Source organism: Panicum hallii, chromosome 6 (genome assembly GCF_002211085.1).
Source record: "Panicum hallii strain FIL2 chromosome 6, PHallii_v3.1, whole genome shotgun sequence".
Classification (NCBI taxonomy): Eukaryota; Viridiplantae; Streptophyta; class Magnoliopsida; order Poales; family Poaceae; genus Panicum; species Panicum hallii.
This window is the reverse complement of record NC_038047.1, coordinates 2,889,881-2,914,709: the sequence shown is the minus strand read 5'-3', so window position 1 is coordinate 2,914,709 and position 24,829 is coordinate 2,889,881. Positions and strand designations below refer to the sequence as shown.

At 49.4% G+C, this 24,829-nt stretch overlaps 5 protein-coding genes and 1 pseudogene across 5 annotated transcripts; 5 read left to right on the top strand and 1 right to left on the bottom strand.

Moving 5' to 3' along the window:
- Positions 1-1,117: 1,117 nt before the first annotated feature.
- On the bottom strand, positions 1,118-4,566 carry LOC112897308 (stomatin-like protein 2, mitochondrial). The gene is made up of 8 exons (XM_025965583.1): positions 4,393-4,566; positions 4,031-4,277; positions 2,913-3,062; positions 2,577-2,634; positions 2,366-2,491; positions 1,888-1,979; positions 1,724-1,783; positions 1,118-1,632 (listed from the first exon to the last, which is right to left on the bottom strand). Exons 1-8 carry the CDS (start codon positions 4,512-4,514, stop codon positions 1,414-1,416), a joined length of 1,074 nt encoding a protein of 357 aa, XP_025821368.1. The 5' UTR covers positions 4,515-4,566; the 3' UTR covers positions 1,118-1,413.
- Positions 4,567-6,285: 1,719 nt separating this feature from the next.
- LOC112896868 (reticuline oxidase-like) lies at positions 6,286-8,310 on the top strand. The gene has a single exon (XM_025964990.1). The coding sequence runs from the start codon at positions 6,286-6,288 to the stop codon at positions 7,966-7,968; it is 1,683 nt and encodes a 560-aa protein (XP_025820775.1). The 3' UTR covers positions 7,969-8,310.
- Positions 8,311-9,251: 941 nt separating this feature from the next.
- On the top strand, positions 9,252-10,958 carry LOC112897692 (reticuline oxidase-like). The gene has a single exon (XM_025966053.1). The coding sequence runs from the start codon at positions 9,256-9,258 to the stop codon at positions 10,870-10,872; it is 1,617 nt and encodes a 538-aa protein (XP_025821838.1). The 5' UTR covers positions 9,252-9,255; the 3' UTR covers positions 10,873-10,958.
- A 3,878-nt stretch (positions 10,959-14,836) lies between these two features.
- LOC112898408 (reticuline oxidase-like) lies at positions 14,837-16,450 on the top strand. Its single transcript, XM_025966731.1, has one exon. The coding sequence runs from the start codon at positions 14,837-14,839 to the stop codon at positions 16,448-16,450; it is 1,614 nt and encodes a 537-aa protein (XP_025822516.1).
- A 793-nt stretch (positions 16,451-17,243) lies between these two features.
- LOC112896867 lies at positions 17,244-18,489 on the top strand (annotated as a pseudogene).
- Positions 18,490-20,421: 1,932 nt separating this feature from the next.
- Positions 20,422-21,485, top strand: LOC112896866. The gene is made up of 4 exons (XM_025964989.1): positions 20,422-20,685; positions 20,790-20,933; positions 21,024-21,256; positions 21,479-21,485. The coding sequence occupies exons 1-4, from the start codon at positions 20,422-20,424 to the stop codon at positions 21,483-21,485; spliced, it is 648 nt and encodes a 215-aa protein (XP_025820774.1).
- The last annotated feature ends 3,344 nt before the right edge of the window (positions 21,486-24,829 follow it).

Sequence of the window (24,829 nt, the reverse complement as noted above, 5' to 3'; positions counted from 1 at the left end):
ACTGTCAACACGCTAAGACTATCTGGAGAATGTTCAAATAGCTACTGGATTGACCCCACCTAGATCAATAGCACATTTGCATGGAAATTGGTTAACATGCATATGACAAAAAGAAAGAAATGTAATATTTGTGGGGGTTTCAACACTAATGTGGGCTATTTGGTGCACACGTAATGACTTGGAGTTTGAAAAAGAAGCGGATTTCTTCATTTATGCAGGCTATTTTCAGAGGAGCATATTGGCTGCGGTTTTGGTCCCTGTTGCAGCATGAGGACACAAAGGAGACCATCTGCTCGGCAATCAGGACGCTTGAGATCGTCGCCTTGGATATTTTTGCTAAAAATGGATGGAGAAGCAATAATAAACTTTGTTTTAAATTTTTCTCATATTATGTGTGCTCTTTCCATTTTAATTTATGTATCCTCCGTGCTTATGCTGAGAATGATATAAGAATCAGGCTGTGTGCGTCGCAAATGCCGGAACTATTCCTTTTCTAAAAAAAATTCCATTTCATTATGGATTCGGATTATTGGAGGCTCATCAATTCAGTTCAGTCAACCCAACCGGAAACCTTTTTTCAGAAATCAGAAAAGGGAAAAGGAGACATCGATACCGATGAGACCTGTTTAGCAGCGTCTACTGGGGCCTGTTAATCTTAGACACGGCCACACAGGTCAGGCAAGAATATAAGTTTGTGACCGTCAAACCGACGATGTAAACCACTCTGTGTTGTGTTTTGCGGTAATGCCTCCAGTTTGGTTAACGTCTCTTGCAAGAAATTTGCAAGAAGCTAAATAGTGCGAATCTTTCAATAAGTTACCTTGGCAGGTGCAAGATGGGCACCGGATGTGAAGGGATCAAATACAGTACTAGGCTACGGCATATGCATATAACAGTACTAGGAGTTCCACTGCAAAAATAGTTCGAGATCACCTTCCATCATTTGCCCTTTCCCATGGCGAACTACAGAACCCTGGAGCACACAATCTAAATCTGAACCATATATATGGGAATGCTGAACAAACAAATCTGGTTTCTCAGCTGAACCCGAATCATCTATTCGTCCACCTGAGCCACGTTCAGCAAGCAAGCTACAGGTTAAGTGAACTGGGTAAACTGAGAAAGGAGAACACAGCAAAACCAGCGTTGAACGAAAACATTGCCATCATCTGCTAACGTTAACCCCAACCTTGCATTTTTACAAACTACCATCAGATTAAGAACGAACCCAAAGTACCTCAACTCAGAATCAAAATCTTTCTCCCTGGTCGCTAAACTCTCTGACTCAGAAACCAATGCCTAACTCTCTGACTCAGAACACTAATGCTACTGGTGTTATCAGTGATACGTACTCCCATGTTTGCAGAACAATGAGACAAGAAAAGGGACTTCGCTTGGGCACTCGAGCACAACTCAAGCCTTGTTCTTGCCGCTTTGCAGCGAGAAGCTCTTCCCAGGATCTATATCCGGGATGAGTGGTGGTGGCATCTCACTTGTTTCAGTCTCTCCCCCTGATTCCTCCAGCTCTTCTACCTGGGGGCTGTTGGCCTGGAGTCGCTGGCAGATCTTGAAAGCCGTGGCCACAAAAGATGATGGGTTGCCACCATCACCTGGAAGCAGAATAGTATTGCCCTGTATTCGATAGCAAAATGTCAGCACCATGAAATTTACACAAGGGGGGTGAAAGGCAGCAGTAACAAATGAAGGTACTTCATCATCTCACCTTTTTGGCCACTTGAGAGAAGGCTCTGACGTATTGCTCTGCCACTCTCAGGGTCGCAGCCTAACAGTGAGATATAAATTGTTAGCATTCAAATGAGCAAGGAACCATTTTGATTCATATACAATGATAGGCGCTTAGGGTAGTAATATAAGAAATCATCATACCTCAGCACTGCCTTTAGTTGTCATAGCCTCTGAAACCAATCTAATTCCACGAGCTGAAGCTTCAGCTAAGGCAAGAACTGCTCCGGCCTCACCTGGTGTTCATTAACAAATAAGTAAATCCTCATGGCTCAGATAATCAAAATATTTTAACCCCTTTCAGAAGAAAGAAAGGACGATCGTTTACAAAAAAAAGGTAGAAGTGAGCAAAATTCTTGTGGGATGATGCATGCTGAACTGATCTAAAGAAAAGGAGAACATGGTAAACTTAAAAAAAAAATTGTCTAACAGTATTATGTTCTTCAACAAAGTCATAACTTGCTCTTGCATACAGGTTACATCAAAAGAATTTGGAATGAATTTGCAGGTTAAACTAACAGAATATTTTAAGAGTGTATCCAGATTATCCTTTTTCCAGAGGAAGAATGAGAACCACACATAAATATCATTCTAAAAATGAAAAGGGTTGTGAGGTCATCACCTTCTGATTCAAGAATTTGGGCACGTTTTTTCCCTTCTGATTCAAGGATTTGGGCACGTTTTTTCCTTTCTGCTTCAACTTGCATCTCCATAGCCACCTTAACACCATGAGGAGGAGATATGTCCTCTGCATCATCAATTTTAAAACATGATAAGTAGAAAAATTGATGGCCCTCTCCATAATTCAAAGATGAAAGGAAAAAATGACATACTGATTTCATAACGGAGACACTTCAGGCCCCAATCTGTTGCTGCCTCATTGATGGCCCTCTGCAGAAAAAAAATTTAGAGAACACTAAGCACATAAAAATGTAGGTTTCCATGTGTTTCATATGTTCTTCTACATCACCCTTCCCTGATATATGGGCCTCATAACGGTTCTCTAATACAGTTGGAATATGAAGATATGGTCATATAGGCCTTATGCCCTCATAACCCTTCCCTGATCGAGTACATAGCTCATATGGATCTTCACCGTGCCAATTTGCGATGATATGGTTGTATGGGAAGTAAACAAACAGCTTGAGATTGGAAATAAGATGGCATACCACAATGTTCGCGTTTAATGCATCTCTCTCCTCAAAGGTCTTGTCCAATGTCATTTTCCCAAGCTCACTCCTCATTGTTGTCTGTGCAAGTTGTATGACTGCAAAAATTGGATTCGCCGCACCATAGGAAGCAAGGTAGGGGTCAACAATCTGCAGAATTCAACAAATTCAAATATGACTCGGTACATTTACAAGCCAGTGCTGGTATAAAAACTTCACCAACCACAGCATAGTATAATTTGATCAGCTAAAATGGCCAGGATATTTAATAATCTTGAATGGCAAGAGGGAAAGAGGTTCAGCCAGAAAGAACTTGAGACAGACAGGACATCACCTGGACAGTCTCAAAATATAGATAGACAATCCAAATTCACATAGCATTCAGAAACCCCGGGCCTGTGATAAATGAAATGCTTTCTATCCTATCCAAAAACAGAACAAACCTTCCATCCGACAAAGCTTACATCACAAGGGCAGAACAGTCTATTGGGAGTAACAATCACCCGTCATAGTACAGCTTTCACATGAATCTACACACCAGCCAAGCTAGAAGTGAAATTTACAATTTGAATCTTAAGTTTGGATTGGTCCCAAGACAAACATCTGATTTCAGTAGAATTTAACTAGACTCTACCTAACTAAAATATTAAATCACAAATAAGATGCACACACTTCGTACAGCTGCTTGCATTGCTGTGCAACTAGTAAGGATTCTCGAAAGCAGCTTATCTTTTTCACTGGCATTTGGAAGATGTAAATTCCTTACAAATCTCCTCACTAACTTTCCAACCATTGTCCATCCATAAACGAACCACAAACCCCATCCATAAGTCCCTACCAGTACGAACCAAACTTCAAAGGCATTTCAACGATGTCTTAACAAGACAAACCCCCTTCACGCACCACCACAAGCCTGCAACCATCCATAAACACACCTAAACCCTTAATCCAAGCCTATACCAGCCAATCCAGTTCCCCAAAACCCTCACCGTAACGCATCACATCCATCTATACGGAAGCCCCGAATCACCCAAGCAATCATGCATACTAGTAACGAACCACGAGGTCGTTCGAGAAGGCCGTGTGCAGTGCAGAGTAGTCGGCCGCTTATTATATACCTTGACGTAGATGACGCCGTCGATCTGTATGAGGACGTTGTCCTTGGTGATGGCGGACTGGTTGGCGATGGGGATGGCCTCCTCCTTGAGCGAGTGCACGTAGGAGACGCGGTCGACCCCGGGGATGAGCAGGTGGATCCCGGCGCCGAGCGTCTTGATGTACTTGCCGAACCTCTCCACCACGAACGCGTTCTTCTCCGGGACGATGCTCACGCCCCAGTTCATCGGCGTGGCCGGCGGGTCGTACCTGCGAAAGCGAGCGGGGAAGCCGCGAGAGGGCGTTAGCTGTCGCTCGGCCGGGGCTACTCAAAATCTCGGCGGATTAGAGTGAATGAGGACGGGGACAGCGCGGTTTCACATGCCGAGCGTTGTTGTCGTCGCGGGAGTAGCGGGAGAAGGAGCGGGACGACGCGGCGGGGAGGTGGCGCGAGAAGCGGGCGAGCTGGCGCGCGGGGACCGCGGATCGGCGGAGGAGGGTCGCCATGTCGGCGGCGGCGGGAGGCGAGACGAGCACACGAGCTGGAGGAGAAGGAAGGCGTGGGTGGTGGGGTTCAAACGGAACGGGGGACGTCTGGAGGGTAATAAAGAGCCGGAGGTTTCCACCGTGACCCTTCCAATTGCAGTAGCCGCGCCGATCAACTTGCTCTCCAAGACTCCTGTCCGAGTTCGGCTTCTGGGCCGCCCGCCCGCTTTAAGTCTCACCAAAGAGCCCGTAAACGCAGGTGAAACCGTTGGGCCCGCGGCCCACAACGGGAAGAGGTTTTTTAGAAAAAGGGATTCCGGTGTTTTGCATTTGTGCACTCGGGATCATCTATCTAGTAGCAAAAGTTTAAACAAATACCGGCAGATAACAATGCGTATACGACGGTGAGAAGACGGGCAAGGATGAGCTGATTTTTTTCCCTAATGCAAGTGGGTGTCGTAGAAATTGGCAGTTCCCAAAATGACACTTTCCATGCCGGCGAGAACGCTCACTGATGGATCATCTAAAGGCCAATCTCAAAAGCCTTTCTAAAATCTACTCTCTAAATCATCATTTAGAGAGTCGTTTGAGTAAAAATTATTTTCTATATTTTTTTATTTTCCAACAGTTTTTTTTATGTGCATAGTCTAGAGAGTTATTCTCGCTCTCCATCTCTAGCTAGCGAGAAATCTGAAATAGAGGAGGTCTATATTTAGATATCCAATTGAAGAGTCTGCTGGAGAGTTTTTTTTTACCAAAATCTCTATTCTTGTAAACTAGGAAAGATATAAAAGTCTCTTGGAGATGCTCTAATAGAAGTGTCATTAATATCTACTGTGAATAATTTAGATGACAGGATAAAACTTTAAACAAGAGAGATGGAAGAAGTTTCATGCAGATGGAGTTTGAAACTCCATGTACACGGTTTCTAATATGTTACAAAATGTGCCTTGCAATTAATAAATGAATGAGCGCATATGAAATATGCAGGCTGAAAAATATGCATTGTAAGAGCGTGGTCTTAACCATCAATCAATTGTTATTTGTTGATATGATACTTTTTGAAACATCAGAATGAACTTTATCATTGGAATAATTGGCCTAATGGAAACAAATGTGGATGTTGGCAATTACTTAATCAACGTCCGGCGACTGCCTGCTCTAAGCAAGTAATAACCTAATTAAGCTGCTCGTTACAGAGCAAACAAAACAAAAACACAAGAGGAACGGGGTGAGCGGCAAGTGATTGGCTTGTGGCCGGCCGGCTTAGGGAAAAAGAAGGCGACCGACGGCCTGCGGAGAGTTATCCGACCGCCGGCGCAGCGCCGCCCTGGAAACCAAGCGGAAAACCCCGCCGACACCCACCGTTTCGCCCCCATCTCTCTCGGTCTCTCCCTCGTCGACCTTGTCTCGCCAAGATGACCAGTTGTCTTTTTATGCTTGTCTTAGCTCTAGCCAGGTGACCAGCTGTAGCAGCCATAGAATGCGAGCACGCTCATGCGTACGCGCGCCGTCGTCTTGCTCCGGCCGGCCGGCCCCCCAGATTAATCGCGACGAGCTACCGGAACACCTCGGTTAATCACTTTGTTAATGCTCCTAATCAGCCGTCACTCTCTCCGACCTCATCACCACCTCGATGAAACCAACAACTCGATCGCGTGCCACCAAAAACCTCAGTGATCACTCGTGACGTGCATAAAACCCCACGCGCGCGCCTCGTCACCTGATCACTTCCACACTCCGGCGGTCCCCAGCGACCTCGATCGTCGCTACCTAGCTTCCTCCCGTCACCATGGCCGCCCTCGCCCTCTTCTCCCTCGTGCTCCGCCTCTTCGCCGTGCAAGCAGGCGGCGACGACGGGGCGAGCTTCACGGCGTGCCTGGCGGCGGCCGGCGTGCGGAACGTGACGACGCGCGGGTCCCCCGGCTACGGCGCCGCGCTGCGCGCCTCCATCCAGAACCTCCGCTTCGCGGGCGCCGGCGCGCCCAAGCCCGCCGCCGTCGTCGCCCCGGCGTCGCTCGAGGGGCTCCGCGCCGCCGTGCGGTGCGCGCGGGCGGCGGGGCTCGTGGTGCGCCTCCGAAGCGGGGGCCACAGCTACGAGGGCCTCTCCTACACCACGGAGGACCGGAGCGCGTTCGCGGTCGTCGACCTCGCCGCGCTCGACCGCGTCCGCGTCGACGCCTCCCGCGGCGGCGGCGGCACGGCGTGGGTGGAGGCCGGCGCGACGCTGGGCCAGGTGTACCACGCTGTGGCCGGGGCGAGCCCGGCGCTCGCGTTCTCGGCGGGGTCGTGCCCGACGGTCGGCTCCGGGGGCCACATCGCCGGCGGCGGGTTCGGCCTGCTGTCCCGCAAGTACGGGCTCGCGGGCGACAACGTGGTGGACGCCGTGCTGGTCGACGCCGAGGGTCGCGTCCTGGACCGCGGCGGCATGGGCGAGGACGTGTTCTGGGCCATCCGCGGCGGCGGCGGCGGCACCTGGGGCGCCGTCTACGCGTGGCGCGTCCAGCTCAGCCCCGTGCCCGAGCGCGTCACCGCGTTCGTCGTCAACCGCCCGGGCTCCGTCGAGTCGGTGGCCCGGCTCGTCTCGACGTGGCAGCACGTCGCGCCGTGGCTGCCCGACGAGTTCTACGTCTCGGCGTTCGTCGGCGCCGGCTTGCCGGAGTCCAACCGGAGCGCCGGCATCTCCGTCACGTTCAAAGGGCTCTACCTCGGGCCCAGCCAGGAAGCGCTACAGATACTGACGGCAAAGTTCCCCGAGATCGGTCTATCGGACCTGAACCCGAGAGAGATGAGCTGGATCGAATCCGTGGTGTTTTTCTCGGGTCTGCCCGAAGGGAGCGCGGTCTCGGATCTCGCGGACCGGGTGCTCCACAAGAAGAACTACTTCAAGGCCAAGTCGGACTACGTGCGCCGTCCAATGGCCTTGGATCAACTGATCAGAGCCGTCGACCTCTTGTCCAAGCAGCCCAAGGCATACGTCATCTTGGACCCGTACGGTGGGGCCATGGATCGGGTTGGGTCCGGCGATCTACCATTCCCGCATCGCAAAGGCAACATCCATGGCGTCCAGTACCTCATTGAATGGACGGCTGATGAAGATGGCCACAAAGATGAGTACATGGATTGGTTGCGGCGATTCTACGACGCCATGGGAGCCTATGTGCCCAAGAACCCGCGAACCGCGTACATAAACTACATGGACCTTGATCTCGGCACCAACAACTGGTCCGACCGCCGACCCGACAGCACCGGCCAGGTCCCCAACCCGGAAGTCGAGGCGGCACGGGCATGGGGCGAGAGGTACTTCCTGGGGAACTACGACCGGCTCGTCCGCGCGAAGACGACGATCGACCCCGACAACGTGTTCCGCAACGCGCAGAGCATCCCGCCGCTAAGAGCCCCAGGCGTGGCTAGGAGCAGTCCACGTGGCATCTCGCCCGAGGTCATATCCAACGGGGCCGCGTACGACGGCTAGAGCAAAGCATGCATGCAGATACAAACGTACAAACAAATGCAGGTGCCGTGTTGCTTTCACGGTGCCGTCCGGGGAGGGCGAGTTGCATTTCTTTGTTGGAGAAAGGTGGTTTGGGCTGCGAACGCTAGACGTAGGAGAAAACGAGAGGGTGTTGTAGGGTATCGGTGAAGTGACCAAGGTCTGGCATCTGGGCGGTGTTAGTGTTCTTGTGGATAACGATCGTGAGCTTTTGGATTGGCTAGCTGGACCAAGCATGATTAGTAGTAGTATATTCGCTCAGCTTTTCTGGTGCTACAAATAAGCATCAGTATATTCTTCCTGGATCAATGGTAAAGCAGTATATTTCACGTTAAACTTAAATATGATGGTAAGTACAAGTGTTTGTGTTTCATGCAGCATTCCCAAACAAAAAATCACCGTATGATAGGTTGAGATTGAGCACAGTAAAATATTAAAACACAAGATGATATTGTAGATACGTAGTATTTATTTATATATATAGACATTGTATATTTTGGTGTGTAGTTGGTTGCATAGAAAAAAATATGTGTCTAAAAATCAAATAAAGCAACATATAATTTGAGAGGGATGGAGTACCAGTCTGTACTTTAATTATACTTCAATTGTACCAGCGCGTAATTAGAAGAACAGATTGGCATTCGCCAAGTTGTTTTCAGGTCTGGCACAGCTAGCCCTAGCTTGATTGTGGAACAAGTCTTAGTACGCGACGACGACGCATAAACCGGAGGAGTTTGAAACCAAAGATTTTATTTTCTTTGTTGATCTTTACACAAGGTCGCCTAGATTTTTCTTCTTTGGCCACCATTTATCTAGTATCTACTACCCTTCTTCCGTGGTTCTTGACAAGTCTCGCATCGTTCCGAAGCACACTTAGAGATGCAAGTGGACACCTAATGGTATTTTATGGGTCAACTAAATAATTATGATGATATGTTATCCTAGTTTATTTCTCCTCCTAAACTAATTACGTACAATACCATCCTAATTCATTTTATCAAGTTTTTGGATCAATCCAATGAACTAAAATACATATAACTTCATCCCTAAGCACACTCATGAATTCAGCAGTCAAAAATGGCACCTTGGGAGCTTCTGCTGACTTCCATCCATTCCGGTGAACAGTTATGCACCTTGGATGTCAAGACAACTATTTAACGTCGACAACGATGCATCATGGGCAACAAATTTCTTCACACACACGATCATCAGAGATATTATATATACAGCCATGTATCCATCTCCAGTAGCATCCATCCGGCATCCGCCATGGCGATGCACACCATGGCAGCAGCTCTTGCTCTCTGTCTCTTTGCAGCTGCCGCCACATGCGCCGGTGCTCAGCCGCCGCCGCCGCCGCCACCACCACAAACCAACGACATCTCCTCCTGCCTCCTCTCCAACGGCGTCAGCAACTTCTCCCTCCCGTCGTCCCCGAGCTACACGCCGCTCCTCGACTCCTCCATCAGGAACCTCCGCTTCGAGCTCCCGGGCGTCGGCAAGCCGGCCGCCGTCATCCTCCCGGCCTCCAAGCGCGACCTCCGGCGCGCCGTCCTGTGCGCGCGCGGCGCCTCGCTGGCGATCCGCGTGCGCAGCGGCGGCCACAGCTACGAGGGCCTCTCGTACACCACGGAGAACCGCGTCCCCTTCGCGGTGATCGACCTCGCCAACCTGAACCGCGTCCGCGTCGACCCGGGCTCCGCCACGGCCTGGGCCGAGTCCGGCGCGACGCTCGGCGAGGTGTACCGCGCGGTGGGGCTGTCGAGCCGGAACCTCGCGCTCTCGGCCGGGTCGTGCGCGACGATCGGCGTGGGCGGGCACGCCGCCGGCGGCGGGTTCGGCCTGCTATCGAGGAAGCACGGGCTCGCCGCCGACAACGTCCTGGACGCCGTCCTCATCGACCCGAGCGGCAACACGCTGACCCGTGAGACCATGGACGACGACGTGTTCTGGGCCATCCGGGGCGGCGGCGGCGGGAGCTGGGGCGTGGTGTACGCGTGGAAGCTCCGGCTCGTTCCCGTGCCGGACAACATCACCGTGTTCAGCGTCAGCCGGACCGGTCCGGTCGAGCTCATCGCCGGCTTGATGCACCGGTGGCAGTACGTCGGGCCCAGTCTTCCTGACGAGTTCTACCTCTCGACGTACATTCCGACGAGGTCATCGAATGGTAACCTCTCCATGTCATTCACTGGCCAAGTTCTTGGGCCAAAGCATCTCGCCATGTCAGTGCTGAATCAGACCTTCCCCGAGCTGGGCCTCGCCGAGTCGGAGCTGTCCGAGGTGAGCTGGCTCGAGTCGGCGGTGAAGTTCGCCGGCCTCAGCTCGGTCGCCGACCTCACCAGCCGGCAGATCGGGGTGGGGGAATACGCCAAGAGGAAGTCCGACTACGTGCAGGCACCAATCTCCATGCAAGGCACGATCAAGATCCTCCAACGCATGTCGACCGGGCCGCAGGGGTCGATCCAGCTGGACCCCTACGGCGGGGCCATGGCGCGGATAGGGAGCGCCGCGACACCTTTCCCTCACCGAGCTGGGTACCTGTACAGCATCCAGTACGCCGTCTCCTGGAACGCGTCGGATCTCGACCGTGCGGAAGAGCACATCGGATGGCTCCGGTCGTTCTACGGGTTCATGGCGCCCTTCGTGTCCAAGAACCCTAGAGGCGCGTACGTCAACTACTTGGACCTCGACTTGGGAACCAACGATTGGGCGAACGCGACCGGCGGAGCGTCCAGTAAGTCCGTGGCCCGCGCGGCATCATGGGGCGAGCGCTATTTCTTCACGAACTTTGACCGGCTGGTTCGGGCCAAGTCTAAGGTCGACCCTGAAAATGTGTTCAACAACGCACAAAGCATTCCTCCTCTACGTTATGATAGAGAGCACTAAATAAATCTATAATGGCATGTAACTACCAACGGTAAATGAATGGATGATTTACTGTTTGGAGGCGTAACATTTTGGTCTCCAAGACTCATAGACCGATGCAGTTCTTGTGTTGTTAAGGTGCTCAGTCTTGTTCCCCCAAGCTTCGCTGATTGGATCTCTGAGTGACAGCTATGGTGCCAAATCGGGCCACACTGTGCCTTGGTAGCGTTACTATACTGAGTTGGATGTCCGTTGGCATTGGTCTGGTCCGTGATTAGGTTCAGGGGATCGGAGGTGCTCCAGTTCAGGCGTTTCTGAAAGAAATAATCAAGTACAGTATTGTTCAAGATACAGCAAAGATTTAATTCATGGGCAACGCTTTACAATGTTCATGACCAGTCGGTCAGCATCTATCAAGAAAATGAATGCGTGTTAGAACCGTATAGCTTACGGCGACTTTAGAACCCTTTCATGCCTGATCATTATTAGGTTGGTCACATCCGTCGAGGATTTGAAAACGAGATCAACGTCAGATGCTCTGCTGATGGACATCACAATCAGTAGTAGGGTAATGCAGGGAAAAGACAAGAGCACACTCATTCATAGATGTTCCTCCCTAGTCGGTAGTAGTCCTGTTCGGTAGGGTCGATGTTGCTGATCTGGATTGAAAAGTATCATCCTATTACAAAGAGCATAATCAACAACTAGACATGATGACGAAAATAAGAGCTTCTGTTCTTTCTAAAAAACTGAGAGCTTCTGACTAAGACCTTGATCTTCGACATGTCCTCCAAGGCGTCGCTCCATGCATATTTATATGGACAAGGCATCGCCGTAAGTATTGTAATGGTTCAAGAACTATCATCAATCGTAGTAATACGGAACATCTCTCCCGAGAAGATCCTAGTCAAGACTCCACCACGCCTTGTCAAGGTTGTTTCGCAAGTTGGGAATATGATCCCTACCAGGATATGACAGTTCTAGAGACCCAAAAGCTCATGAAGAAGATACCTTTTATCATAATATTATTCGTCATTAGCCCCAAACTCCACTCAGAATTAGGCTTATCCCGACACTGGATTGAACCTTAGGTTATCCATCGACATACGAACCCCACGTAGCGTGGAATGTCTAGTAGTAACGTCTAAGATTGTGAATATTTACATGGAAATATCGAGGAGTAACGCTTCAAATTGTGAATATTTACACAGACCGCCTAGACATGATATGGATCGATTGGTATAAACAAAATAAGGCTACCGAGACATGATATTCAAATGTAATTTCTTCTCTATTTTAAGGCAAACATTCATCTACCTCCTCTATCATGGTTCTTTACAAGTCTTTTTTTTTTGGAAACGAATCGGATTGGGACATCAACCTAGACCTCAACTCACTCTGTCCGGTTGAATTGGGTTGTTGACCAAAGCCTCTGCACACCCTACCTGGTCGGATTGGATCTTCGACGCGAGCCACACCAACACGAGTAATATTTTTTCTTCAAAGGAGGAAGAAAGGAAGAGAAGAGATAGCACACCCTGTCGATGGCCGTCATTGCCATCCAGATTTGCCTAACATCGCCTTCTGGTTACGTCGCCGAAGACGCCGCCGACACCAGCCCAAGATGGGTTAGATTTTCACCCGCAACATCTAGCACGGAGAGGCGGAGAGGTGCAAAGGACGCCTCCAAAGAGGTAGCGTCATCCGCGAACGTCGCCGTCCAAGCTTTCGCCAGCACCTCGACCAATCCTCGAGGGAACGACAGCAGACCTGACCGCGGCAAGAGTGGTGCAGGTGACCAAAACGGGCGTCCCAGTCGTCACCCAGCGCCACCGTGCACAACACGGGCGTCCCCATCGAGCACGCCACCACCAGAGGCCGTGCGCAGGCCACGGGACCACCGACGCCGGGCCCTACACGTCGCAGTGCCGCCAAGCCGCGCCCCACCACGTTGGGTGGGCGCCACCCCCGACGCGCCCCTGGCGCATGTAGCTATGGGAGCCACCACAGCTGCGCCCCTTCGGCCACCCAAGCCGTGGACGCCACCGTAAAGGCCGCAAGGGCTGTTGCAGCGGTACCCCACCGTGAGCCGGCCGCAGGCGCCGCCGCCGCGCCAGGCTGTGCCCCGCCGCGCATAGGCTCTGGGAGAGCAAATCCGGCGGTGGAGGGCGCGGATCCGGCCAAGTGCGAGGCGGATCCGGCCGTGGGTCGTCGGGAAAAGCCGTCGACGCCATGGACGGGCCAGCCACCAAGAGAGGGTGAGGGGGAGGAAAGGAGAGAAAGGAGGGGAGGTGGAGCCCCGCCGCCGCCTTCCTTGCGGCCGCTCAGGCTTCCAGTGGCAGCTTGGGCAGCGGCGAGACGAGGGAGCAGAGGTGGGGGACGGCGGCGCTCGGGGGAGCGGTTTTCCCCCGAGCCGCCCCCTTGGAGGAGCAACGCGGGGGAGAGAATTCCAAGTCTCATATTAACGGTATGCTAATAAATTCAGTGATGCTTGGAAACGTTTTGGTGAAGTTTCACAAGACAAAAATTTTACAACTTGAATATATTCTGGCTAACAGATACAAATTGGATATTATATATCTCCTGTGAAACTTTGGCATGGATACGTAAGCCACAATTTCTTAGCATTAACGAACTCAATCTGGGAACACAGATTTCTCCATGCATCCAGCTGCTGCAGTCCTGCTCCGATCCATTAATCTGTTATGATGATGCACACAATAGCAGCTGCAGCAGCCCTTGCACTCTATCTCGTTTTACTTGAAGCGACAGCCCGCTAATTGGCTTTGGCTAGCTAGCGGACAACATATTTCTACCAAAAAAAACACATTATATAGCTCCGTGCTGTATTTCGTTCTGTATTTTACGGGAAAAAATATGTTCCCCGTCACACCCCAAAACCCACATTTCTCCCCACAGTCCCCAAAACTCTTATAAGAAAAACAATAGAACTTTTCTAAAACTTTTTCAAATAGATATTTAAATAACGTCGCAGGATAAATATTTTAGAAGTCAATTTATTTATTAACTATTTTAAAAACTTTATTATAAGCGCATTGTGGGCAAAAAGTAAAAGAAAAAAATAGCTAAGCCTAACTCTTTACTCTTCAGTGTGTTGCCGAGATCCGTAGCACCACACGTGGCACACTCACGTCAAACTTGCCCTCGTACACAGGTACCTCCGTGCATCATGGCTGATAGAGCTCGCCATGTTGTGATCGAGCTCCTTGCCCACTTTGCCAGCAAGCTCCGCAACCCACTCGCTCGTTTGCCCTATTCGCCACCATCATCGAGCCGGAAAATCGGGATGTAAACTCGAACTGGAACAAAGAAGTGTGAACAGGGAGGAAAGAATAATATAAAGCATGCGAAGAAGTGCGAAAGTTTAGAGAAATGTACGAGGGATCCACGTCACTCTGTGTACCACATACGTCATGGTCTTAGATATGTATGAGTGTGTACACGCTACTTGGAGATTCGGTACCAAGATTCTGTCAACATATGGATCCCACGTACCGTGTAATGTCTAGTAGTAACGTCCAAGATTATAGAAATTTGCGTGGGGAACATCTTGCAAGAACACCTCAAATTATAGATACTTACAATGCCACCTGGACATGATACGATGGATTTTTGGTATAAATAAAATAAAGCCACCTAGACATGATGCTCACATGTAATTTCTTCTTTTCTTAGGCAAACATTTATCTAACTGCATAAACTCAGTGGTTGCTGGAAACGTTTTGGTAAAATTTCACCACAGGCATCAATTCACCAACTTGAATGCATTCCGGCTAACAGCTAGAACTTGAATATCTGCTACCTTTCCTGCGAATCTTTGAGCTGGGAAACGTAAGCCAAGACTAATGAGCATTAACGACCTCTAAATCCCAACACGTACAGATTTCTTCACACACCAAGCCATTACAAATACACATCCATGTATCCACCATCTTCTGTGCTCCACCCCTCTCTGGTATCTGCAATGGCGATACACACCGTAGCAGCCGCCGCCGCAGCCCTTGCGCTGTGCCTCGTTGCAACCGCAGCGGCGGCAGGCGCTGGAGCTCACCCGCCGGTGCCAGCGCACGACATCGCCTCCTGCCTCGTCTCCAACGGCGTGACGAACTTCTCCCTCCCGGCGTCCAAGAGCTTCAAGCCTATCCTCGACTCCTCCCTCCGTTACCTCCGCTTCGACGTCCCCAGCGTCGGCAAGCCGGCCGCCATCGTGCTCCCGGCGTCCCAGCGGGAGCTCCAGCGCGCCGTCCTCTGCGCGCGCAGCAGCTCGCTGGCGATCCGCGTCCGCAGCGGCGGCCACAGCTACGAGGGCCTCTCCTACACCTCGGAGAACCACGTCCCCTTCGTGGTCATCGACCTCGCCAACCTGAACCAGGTCCGCGTCGACCCGGCCTCGGCCACGGTCTGGGCGGAGTCCGGCGCCACCCTGGGACAGCTCTATCACGCGGTGGGGCAGTCCAACCGGACCCTCGCGTTCCCCGGCGGGACGTGCTCGACCATCGGCCTCGGGGGCTTCGTCTCCGGCGGCGGCTTCGGGCTGCTGTCGAGGAAGTTCGGGCTCGCCGTCGACAACGTCCTGGACGCGACCTTGATCGACCCCAGCGGCCGAGCCCTCACCCGCGCCACCATGGACGCCGACGTGTTCTGGGCCATCCGCGGCGGCGGCGGCGGGAGCTGGGGCGTGGTGTACGCGTGGAAGCTCCGGCTCGTCCCGGTTCCCGGCACCATCACCGTGTTCGACATCGACCGGCGCGGCCCGGCCGACCTCATCGCCGGGCTGATCCACAAGTGGCAGTACGTCGGGCCCCACCTGCCCGACGAGTTCTACATCTCGACGAGGATATACTTCAAGCCGAAGTCCACGAACGGCGGCAACCTCACCATGTCATTCACCGGCCAGGTCCTTGGCCCCAAGCACCTGGCCCTGTCAGTGCTGAACAAGGCCTACCCGGAGCTGCGCCTCGCGGAGTCGGAGCTCTCGGAGGTGAGCTGGGTCGAGTCGGCGGCCAAGTTCGCCGGCCTCTTCTCGGTCGCCGACCTCACCAGCCGGCAGATCGGGGTGGGGGAGTACGCCAAGAGGAAGTCCGACTACGTGCAGGCGCCCATCTCGGAGCAGGACATGGTCAAGGTCGCCCGGTACATGACCGCCGCGCCGACGGAGGGGTCCATCCAGCTCAACCCCTACGGCGCCGCCATGGCGCGGATCGGGAGCAGCGAGACGCCCTTCCCCCACCGCGCCGGGTTCCTCTACAGCGCCCAGTACGCGATAGACTGGCGGGCGTCAGAGAACGACCGCTCGGGGGAGTACATGGGGTGGCTCCGGTCGTTCTACGAGTTCATGGCGCCCTTCGTGTCCAAGAACCCTAGAGGCGCGTACGTCAACTACGTGGACCTGGATCTGGGCACCAACAACTGGACGACGGAGACCGGCGGGCCATTGTCCTTTAGCTCGGTGAGCCACGCGGCGTCGTGGGGGCAGCGCTACTTCCTCCACAACTTCGACCGGTTGGTTAGGGCGAAGTCCAAGATTGATCCCTTGAATGTGTTCAACAATGCGCAGAGCATTCCTCCTTCGCATTAGGGTCGGGGGAGAGAGCGTCAAAATTTTCATGTATTTATTACTAGCAATAAAATAATGAATGGATCTTTTGCTTTTTTATAGCGGTTATTATGGTCTGCAAGATTCAGAGAATTGTTGAAGTTCTTGTGTGTCTGCTTTTCTGGCACACGAAAGATTTATGTGCTAGCAGGCTCCTGCGCCCTTAATACGTTTCCCACATGAAAATCGTATAACTTGATGTATTTTAAAAAATAATTAATAACTTGAGGCAAACAATCTTACTAGTGGCGAATTACTACTGAGATAAACCAAGTGTCATCAGCCAGAAAAAAAAAGATGCTGCAAAAAAAATTAAGAGAAGTGCCATCAGCCTGAGAAAAAATAAAATCAATGCTAATTTAGGAGGAATCTCCCTTTAATAACACCAAAAATAACTCTTTGTGGACGATGGGCTCAGCAAACTCACTCCTCTTTTCTTTCATCTCAAAACCAAAATGGGGGGAAAAATCTAATGTACTTTTCCAAAAACAAAATCTGACCGATAATCATAGTTCCGAAATGACCTAATAACATGGCAAATGGACATGTTGGATGCACAAATCAGAACTTGAACTCCTACAGAAATCAGAACTTTTTTTTTCTGAACTCCCATGGAATACGCAGACACACATTACGGGTTCAGACTTCAGAGAACGAACTGCCACCACTCGAATCGACGAGCGGAGCCCCCACTTTCCTGAGGGCGACCTCCTGGAGACCTCCACGCCACGAGCTGGACGATTCCAATACTGAAGTCAAGTCTTCGTTGACGACCATGCTCACACGTACGTCTTCTTTTCATTTTGGATATCACTCTCGCTCAGTCACTCTCCTGCTCCCTCATCACCTTCGTTCCAGGATCTCCATTGCCGCTCTCCTTGCTTGCCTCTTCCGGTCACTCCATGGCGTCACGAACTTCTCCCTCCCGACGTCCCCGAGCTACGCCGCGCTCCTCAACTCCTCCATCAGCAACCTCCGCTTCACGCTCCCGGGCGTCGGCAGGCCGGTCGCCGTGGTGCTCCCGGGATCCAGGGACGGCCTCCGCGCCGCCGTGCTCTGCGCGCGCGGCGCCGCGCTGGCCGGCCGTCCGCGTGCGCAGCGGCGGCAACAGCTACGAGGGGCTCTCCTACACCACGGAGAACCACGTCCCCTTCGCGGTGATCGACCTCGCGAGGCTGAACCGGGTCCGCGTCGGCCGGGGCCGAGGCCGGCGCGACCCTGGGCGAGCTCTACCACGCCGTGGGCCGGTCCAGCCGGTCCCTGGCGTTCCCCGCCGGGTCCTGCTCGACCGTCGGGCTGGGAGGCACCATCTCCGGCGGCGGGTTCGGGCTCCTGGCGCGGAAGCACGGGCTCGCCGCCGACAACGTGCTGGACGCCGCCCTCGTCGACGCGAGCGGCGGGGTCCTCGACCGGCGCGAGATGGGCGACGACGTGTTCTCGGACGGCAACGTCGTCTCCGTCTCGTTCACAGGCCAGGTGTTGGCACCAAAGCGCCGCGCAATGTCCCCGCTGCGCCGGAGCTTCCCCGAGATACGGTTGACCGCGTCGGAGCTAGCCGAGACGAGCTGGCTCGACGCGACCGCGCAGTTCGCCGGCCTCGCCACGGCGGCCGACCTCCCGAACCGGGGGCTCGGATCCAAGCAGTACTCCAAGGGCAAGTCCGACTACGTCCGGTCACCGATCCCGCGCCGCGCCGTGGCGGGCGTCGTCCGGCACCTCTCGACGGGGCCGCGCGAGGGCGGGTACGTCATCCTGGACCCCTACGGCGGCGCCATGGCCCGGTTCGGGAGCGGCGACACGCTCTGCTCTAGATTTCCTAGAGTTAGCTTAATTTCTCTCGAATTTGTCGTGGCTTGTTCTTCTTTTGCTGTAATTATTGTGCAGAAGATCTACCACTGTGTTGCTTGTCGTTACCGGAACCCTTACTGTGCAACTTCTTAGTATCTTCCACAGCTATTACATGCCATCCTAGTCCAGGTCAACGCCATACACTTTTACTATTATAAGGTTTACCTCTTCAAAAATACCTCAACCTCTCCAATCGACATGCATTCCATTCTTTTTTATGTCACAACTCCTATTATCTAGAGTCTGAGTATGTTTATGAATTATATGAGGCATAGGACTTTTGATGCTGTTTGATATGGTTTACCCTAAATGTCTAATAGAGATGTAGAATGTCCAATTAAAGCAAAATTTTAACATGGGGTCTCCGCATTTAGTCATTCGTGAACTGTGAGCTCTTCACTTAGCATACTCTGGGGATATGTGACTACGATTTTGCTAAGCATTCGGGAGATAACAGTTACAGTAGCAGCTCCGCCATAACCTTTAAAAAGCAGTAATGTAGTGCTTGCTCTTAAGCGTGTTGAGATTTCAATGACCTTCGCCCTGTAAATGCATTTTCAGCATGTCTACAACCTTAGAGTTTGTAAAATTACAGACACCTTAGTACTGATGCACTTTCCTAAAATTTAGGACTGTCTTTACTTCACAGGAAGGTACCATGTGATAAGATGATTGCTTTTTAGGTTGACCAATGGCCATAAGGCTTGGCAGGCGCCATTTAGTTCCGTTTTCCCCCAAAGTCCCGCTACCTGCAACTTTTGATCTCCAATACAAGCAATCGGGAGACATCCCAAGTATGTGTGGTTGGAACAGGAAAATGAGCAGTTTGTCAAGTTTGCTTGTTCATTTCAGAATAATAAAAAAAAAGACAATTCTTGATAGCTCAGTATGAGTGAGTTTGCTTTAGTCTTATGTGAAGTGCTGTGCTGTAAAACCAAGCAGGTCCTGTTATCACTGATTGGCATCATCATTCTAGAAAATAAAATAAAACTGAACCAATCTTTCAACTGGGTTAACGATTCAAGTTAGAGAATTATGTTTGTTATTGTGCTACCTAAATAGTTGCAAATGTTGAATTAAATAGAATGCCATTTCATGATGGTTTCGTAAACAAAGTATTTGGTATTTTTATTATTTTATCTATTAAATCTTAGTTACAATTACACTTTGAACAAACTAGTGCTAGCCAGTAGCACTAGCCAAATAGTAAAATTGCAAGTTGTTTGTGAAAAAAAATGCAAGTAGGATTAAATTTCGTAGTATTTAGTCAGTGCTGGCCATTAGCAACTCGTTTTTCCTCTTAGAAAGCCAAAAGTAACATTAATGGGGAAAAACTTCTATGCAATGGCCAATTTATCACCATGTTTACATTCCACTGCAATATGTGCCTATGTAATGCAATGCACCATGTACACTCAGGAGGAGAATGACCTAGGGTAGAATATCACTGCCATGTTGTTCTGCTCTTTTGCTTTGATATGTTAACCTTTGGGTTTACAATCCCAATCTTCAATTTTTATCCCATGTGTGTGCACGCAGGACATCTTGCACCATATACATTCCCTATTGCCACTTCGTGATGCAGCCCATGCTGCTTGCTCGCCTCGCACCTTTTTACATTCCTGGAGATGCCGTCCCATTCTCACCTTGAATAGGCATATCCTTGGCTCAAATGCAAAAGCACCTCAAGAGAGTTTCAGCTGCAGAATTGATAACATCCTGAGGAACCATTCAGGCATCGGCATAAAGATATTCGTGCTTGACTTATATGGTATTTTTGACGCATGCCATTATCTCGAGTTCTCGACAGATGGCTTCAGATTGCTGTCACACCAGGGATTGAAAAACTCACCCTTAAGCTATGTCATAGAGACAATATGAAGTACAATGTCCCATGAACGCTTTTATCTGATGGGGTTCGGAACTCTATTCAGTGTCTGCAACTTTCTTTGTGTGCTTTCCATCCCACAGCTGAACTTGGTCCCTTGAGAAAGCTAGCAAGTCTGTGCCTGCGTTCTGTGCGTATTTTGGGGGATGAGTTAGAGTACTTTCTTTCTAACTCTCCTGCTTTGAAGCAGTTAGACCTCAGTGAATGCCAGGAGATAATGTGCCTGAAGATACCTTGCGTGCTGCTGCAGCTCCACTGCCTCAAGGTTTCTTATTGCTGGAAGCTGCGAGTGATAGAGAGCAAAGCTCGAAATCTCTTCAGTTTTATCCTTATAGGAGAGAGGGTCGAAGTCTCACTTGGAGAAACAATGCAAGTGAAGAATCTGTGCATGAGCCGTGCAGGCCTCGTCTGTTATGCCCGCACGGAATTGCCATCCAATATGCCGAACCTTGAAACTCTTTCCATTCGTTCGCATCGTGAGGTATACTCATCCTAAAACTTTAGTTCTTGTAGACCAGGGGATAGATGCATATCACAGTAGTCATACCTTTTGTATAATTAATCTGAGACATCTTTATCTTGCAGAGGGTCAATACACCAATGCTGCCTACGAAATTCCTTTTCCTCAAGCGCCTGGCTATTACTCTGAAATGTTGCCCATCCTATGATTATTTTTCTCTTGTATCTTTTCTTGATGGCTCTCCTTCCTTGGAGACTTGGTTGTTGGATGTAAGGCATTGTTCATTCCGTTCTGCAAAGTATCTGGCCACTTTGTTGGAACCATTTTTAATTCTATTTTATGATGTCTTCTGCCCTCAGGTAGGTCAGGAAAGTATGGATCATCATGTATCTATTTTTGGAGGCTCATCATCACAGCTGAGGCAGATACCCGAACAGCGCCTCAAGAGTGTGAAGATCAAAGGTTTCAGCTCTGCTAAGAGCTTGGTTGAGCTAACATGCTATATTCTCAAGAACGCGAAGTCACTTGATTGCCTTACACTGGACACCACTTATGGTGATCCCAAGTGTGATACTGGAATGTCTGGCGGCAGGTGCGCACCCATGAGTAAGGGTTTTCTCATGGAAGCCCGTAGAAGGCGCTGCGGCTATTAGAACATACGTCGAGGATAAAGTTCCGTCTACAGTTAAGCTGACTGTTGTGGAGCACTGCAGGCGGTGCCATGCATGCTGATGAGTTATCCTAATAGGTGTGATGTGTAATAATTTTATCTTACCTTTAGATGAACCATGCTTTGTTTCTTGGATTATTGCAGGGCCTAGCTGTTCGATGTTTGATCACAGTAGGCCAGGTGTAATGCAACATGTAAGAATGTATCTTTAGAGATGGATGACCATGCTTTGTTTCTTGTGTTATTATTATTGGACCTGATCAGTGCTGATGAGTTTCTTTGGTGTCTACTGCATATGCGGTTTGAGCCCGGTGTTCGATTTGTTTAGCTGTGTTGTGCAAAAACATATGTCGCGGTTTGTTTGTTTTTTGCATTCAGATAACTTTGTAGATTAGTAGATTACAAATAACACAAGCTACTTGTTTTTTTAGCGGTGACCATTTGATCTTGCAACCGAGTGATTTATTTTGAATGTGGAAACCATGCAGGTGATTTGGTCCCTGGTATATCTAAAGACAGTAACAACTTTGCCTACTTGGCTCAGTTCAACCTAGCACCCTCCAGTTAAACTCACAGAAGGTACAGTTCGACAGAAGATAGTCCGACCTTTCTATCACAATCTCTATTTGTGAGTTTGATTCTAATTTCTAACATACTCTGAAGCATTTAAACAGATGAATGTAGTGTACTTGCTCATGCCTTTTCTTCTACTCATGTATCCAAGTCGGTTTTGAGTTTTCACAATTAATCCAATCATCTAACCTCATAAACATGCCCGGGACAATTAAGAGCTGTAACAAAGCTATGATCGAGGCATTATGCAAACTACTCATACTGCAACTTCTCCCCTTCTGAGTTGTAAAGAAAAACTGCTGGCTGGACTCCGGTTGTGAGAGTGAGGCCTCCACAACCAAATGGGCCCACTAAAGGGATTGGTGGGGTGGCACCGGGCAGTCTGGGCCGTGTATATTTTAGTCGTCTTACTGGGCTTGGGCCGAATGTTGAGGCATGGAGTCCATCCATGGGCTCTGGCGAAAGCGAAGACCCAGGCCGTTGGCTGTGCGGCATTGGCATGTCACTGTTGTGTCTGTCGCGGCTAGGGATGTCAATGGGGAATTTCCCATCGGGTTTTGACTCTCCACACCCGTCCCCACAAAGTTAAACTCATCCCTATCCCTATCCCCGTACCCATCACGGGTAAAAAATCCTCCCATACCCATCCCCGTTTGGGTATAAAATACCCGTGGGGCCCCGTACTCGATTTAGCACACATACTGTACCAGTAATATATATAATAATTCAGCATGCACATTTCAAAGGTCTGACAGTAGCAAAATAACTAGGGAATTGTCCAGTAGCAAAATAAGCAACACCAGCTCGCATCTCTCAACGAACTCTAGTTGCAGCAAACAGCAAGTAAAAGGCTTGATGTTCTCCGAAGTCCAATCTTCTATCTTCTAGACTCCGGTCCTCATTGTCACGGTATAAGTCCCTACATGAAAAGGGTAAGAATTATATTCAGTTTGTAATTATTTCTTATGGATGAAAGCTCACGAGTCACAAACAAATATGGATGATCATCACAACAAATATAGATGACAGCTCACCTCGACACCTTCTTGAATCTCTTGCAAGCAATCCCAAAAGCTTTGTTGATTGAGGTCAGCACCATCTGTAGAAAAATGACAACAATTAGAAATCTACAATGGATAATGCAACCATGCTGTTAACAAAAACAGTAATAGGTATGACTTGTATAAATTTTAGAAGTACCTTTGTAATTATTTCTTATCCAGTCTTGCGAACACATTAAAGCCTCTAAAATTTCAGGAGTGAGTCTGCTGCGATGGTCACTAAGAATCCTTCCACTAGTGCTAAAAGCTGACTCTGATGCAACGGTGCTGACTGGAATAGCAAATATATCACGTGCTATTTTTCTAAGTGTAGGATAATGGGTACCAGCCACCTTCCACCAGTCTAGGATCTGAAAGTTCTCAGTTGAAAAATGGATCAAATCATCCTCCAAGTACCTATCTAGCTCAGTTTTAGCTCTAGTCATCGCTGGCCTTCGACTGGCAACACGAGCACTAATTTTTGACAACAAACTAGTGTCAAGTGGAGGAGCTGATGATTCTGTTGATTCTTCATCCTCCTCCATCTTATAGTGCTTCATCAAATCACATAAAGATTCTTTCACTTCTTCAACTTTTGGCACACATTCATCACTGTTTTGACCTAGCAATGTCTCAAAGAACCCAAGAAGATAATCAACCTTAAACCTAGGATCCAAAATAGTTGCTATTCCCATTGGTCCTTGAATATCCTTCCAATATTTATTGAACTTTGCTATCATCTTTTTGGACATCTCTTCTATGATAGGATTTCCACACTGAGAACAATGTGAAGTTTTCACCTTAGCCTCACAAATTTTAAGGAGTTGAATATTTGCAGTCACATAATCTGTTGCAGAGAAGACCTTGGTAATCTCATCAAACATCTTGAGCCTATCAACCACTTACCTAGCGAAAGCCCACTCTTCTTTACTTGGTGTACAATCATAAAGTTTTTCAACACGAGTGGCACGGTTAAAAATTGCCTCATATGGAATAGCAATAGTGAGTATCTTGTATGTAGAGTTCCACCTAGTTTTGCAATCAAGTCCTAACTTGTGTACTATATGGATCTTTAGAAACTTAGCCATCTCTTCAAATTTTTCTACTCTTTTAGGTGTGGCCGTCCAAAATGCAATACTGTCACGAATCTTTTTAATTGCATGTTGTATCACATCTAAGCTATCCTTCACTATCAAATTCAGAATGTGTGCAGCACAACGCATATGCAACAAAGATCCCTCTAACATAAGTTTAGATGGTCCAATCATCTTGATAAGATCAGAGATTACCGAGTTATTTGTTGTGCAATTGTCTAGTGTTAAGGTGGAGATCTTCTCATCAATATTCCATTCAACCAAAGCGTCATATAGGACCTCATAAATAACCTCAGCTGTATGTAGTGCAGGCACATATATGAACCTACATACATGAGCAGAAAAACAACACTTAAAAAATAGAAATTCTCTTACATGAGCAGAAAAAATAACACTTTATAATACTTTACCTCATTATAATGTTCCTCAAATTCCAAGAATCGTCAATGAAATGTGCTGTGACAGCCATGTAACCCTTTTTTTGTTCTCAGAAGTCCACATGTCTGTAGTGGTGATAGCAACACGTGACTTACATGCACCCATATACTACAAGGCTCTTTTCTTTTCTTCTGTACATGTATCAATAATGTCCTTTCTGCCATTGCATCAAATAATTAGAGATTGCACAATACTTTAAATTAGAAAAAGGTACAATGAATAATTATGTCCTTACCTAATAGTATTTCTGGTAACCATCTTGAATAATGGCTGAAGCGCACTCACAAACCGACGAAAACCAATATGCTCAACAATGCACAAAGGATATTCATGCAATGCAATCATGGCAG

Excerpts from the sequence above, each read along its gene's own strand:
- LOC112896868 (XM_025964990.1), top strand. The coding sequence starts at position 6,286 with ATGGCCGCCCTCGCCCTCTTCTCCCTCGTGCTCCGCCTCTTCGCCGTG.
- LOC112897308 (XM_025965583.1), bottom strand. The coding sequence starts at position 4,514 with ATGGCGACCCTCCTCCGCCGATCCGCGGTCCCCGCGCGCCAGCTCGCC. Across the intron at positions 3,063-4,030 it reads ACGGCGTCATCTACGTCAAG|ATTGTTGACCCCTACCTTGC; the intron begins GTATATAATAAG and ends TGAATTCTGCAG. Across the intron at positions 2,635-2,912 it reads CATTAAACGCGAACATTGTG|AGGGCCATCAATGAGGCAGC; the intron begins GTATGCCATCTT and ends TTTTTTCTGCAG.
- LOC112896866 (XM_025964989.1), top strand. The coding sequence starts at position 20,422 with ATGTGCCTGAAGATACCTTGCGTGCTGCTGCAGCTCCACTGCCTCAAG. Across the intron at positions 20,686-20,789 it reads CCATTCGTTCGCATCGTGAG|AGGGTCAATACACCAATGCT; the intron begins GTATACTCATCC and ends TTTATCTTGCAG. Across the intron at positions 20,934-21,023 it reads TGGAGACTTGGTTGTTGGAT|GTAGGTCAGGAAAGTATGGA; the intron begins GTAAGGCATTGT and ends TTCTGCCCTCAG.
- LOC112897692 (XM_025966053.1), top strand. The coding sequence starts at position 9,256 with ATGGCGATGCACACCATGGCAGCAGCTCTTGCTCTCTGTCTCTTTGCA.
- LOC112898408 (XM_025966731.1), top strand. The coding sequence starts at position 14,837 with ATGGCGATACACACCGTAGCAGCCGCCGCCGCAGCCCTTGCGCTGTGC.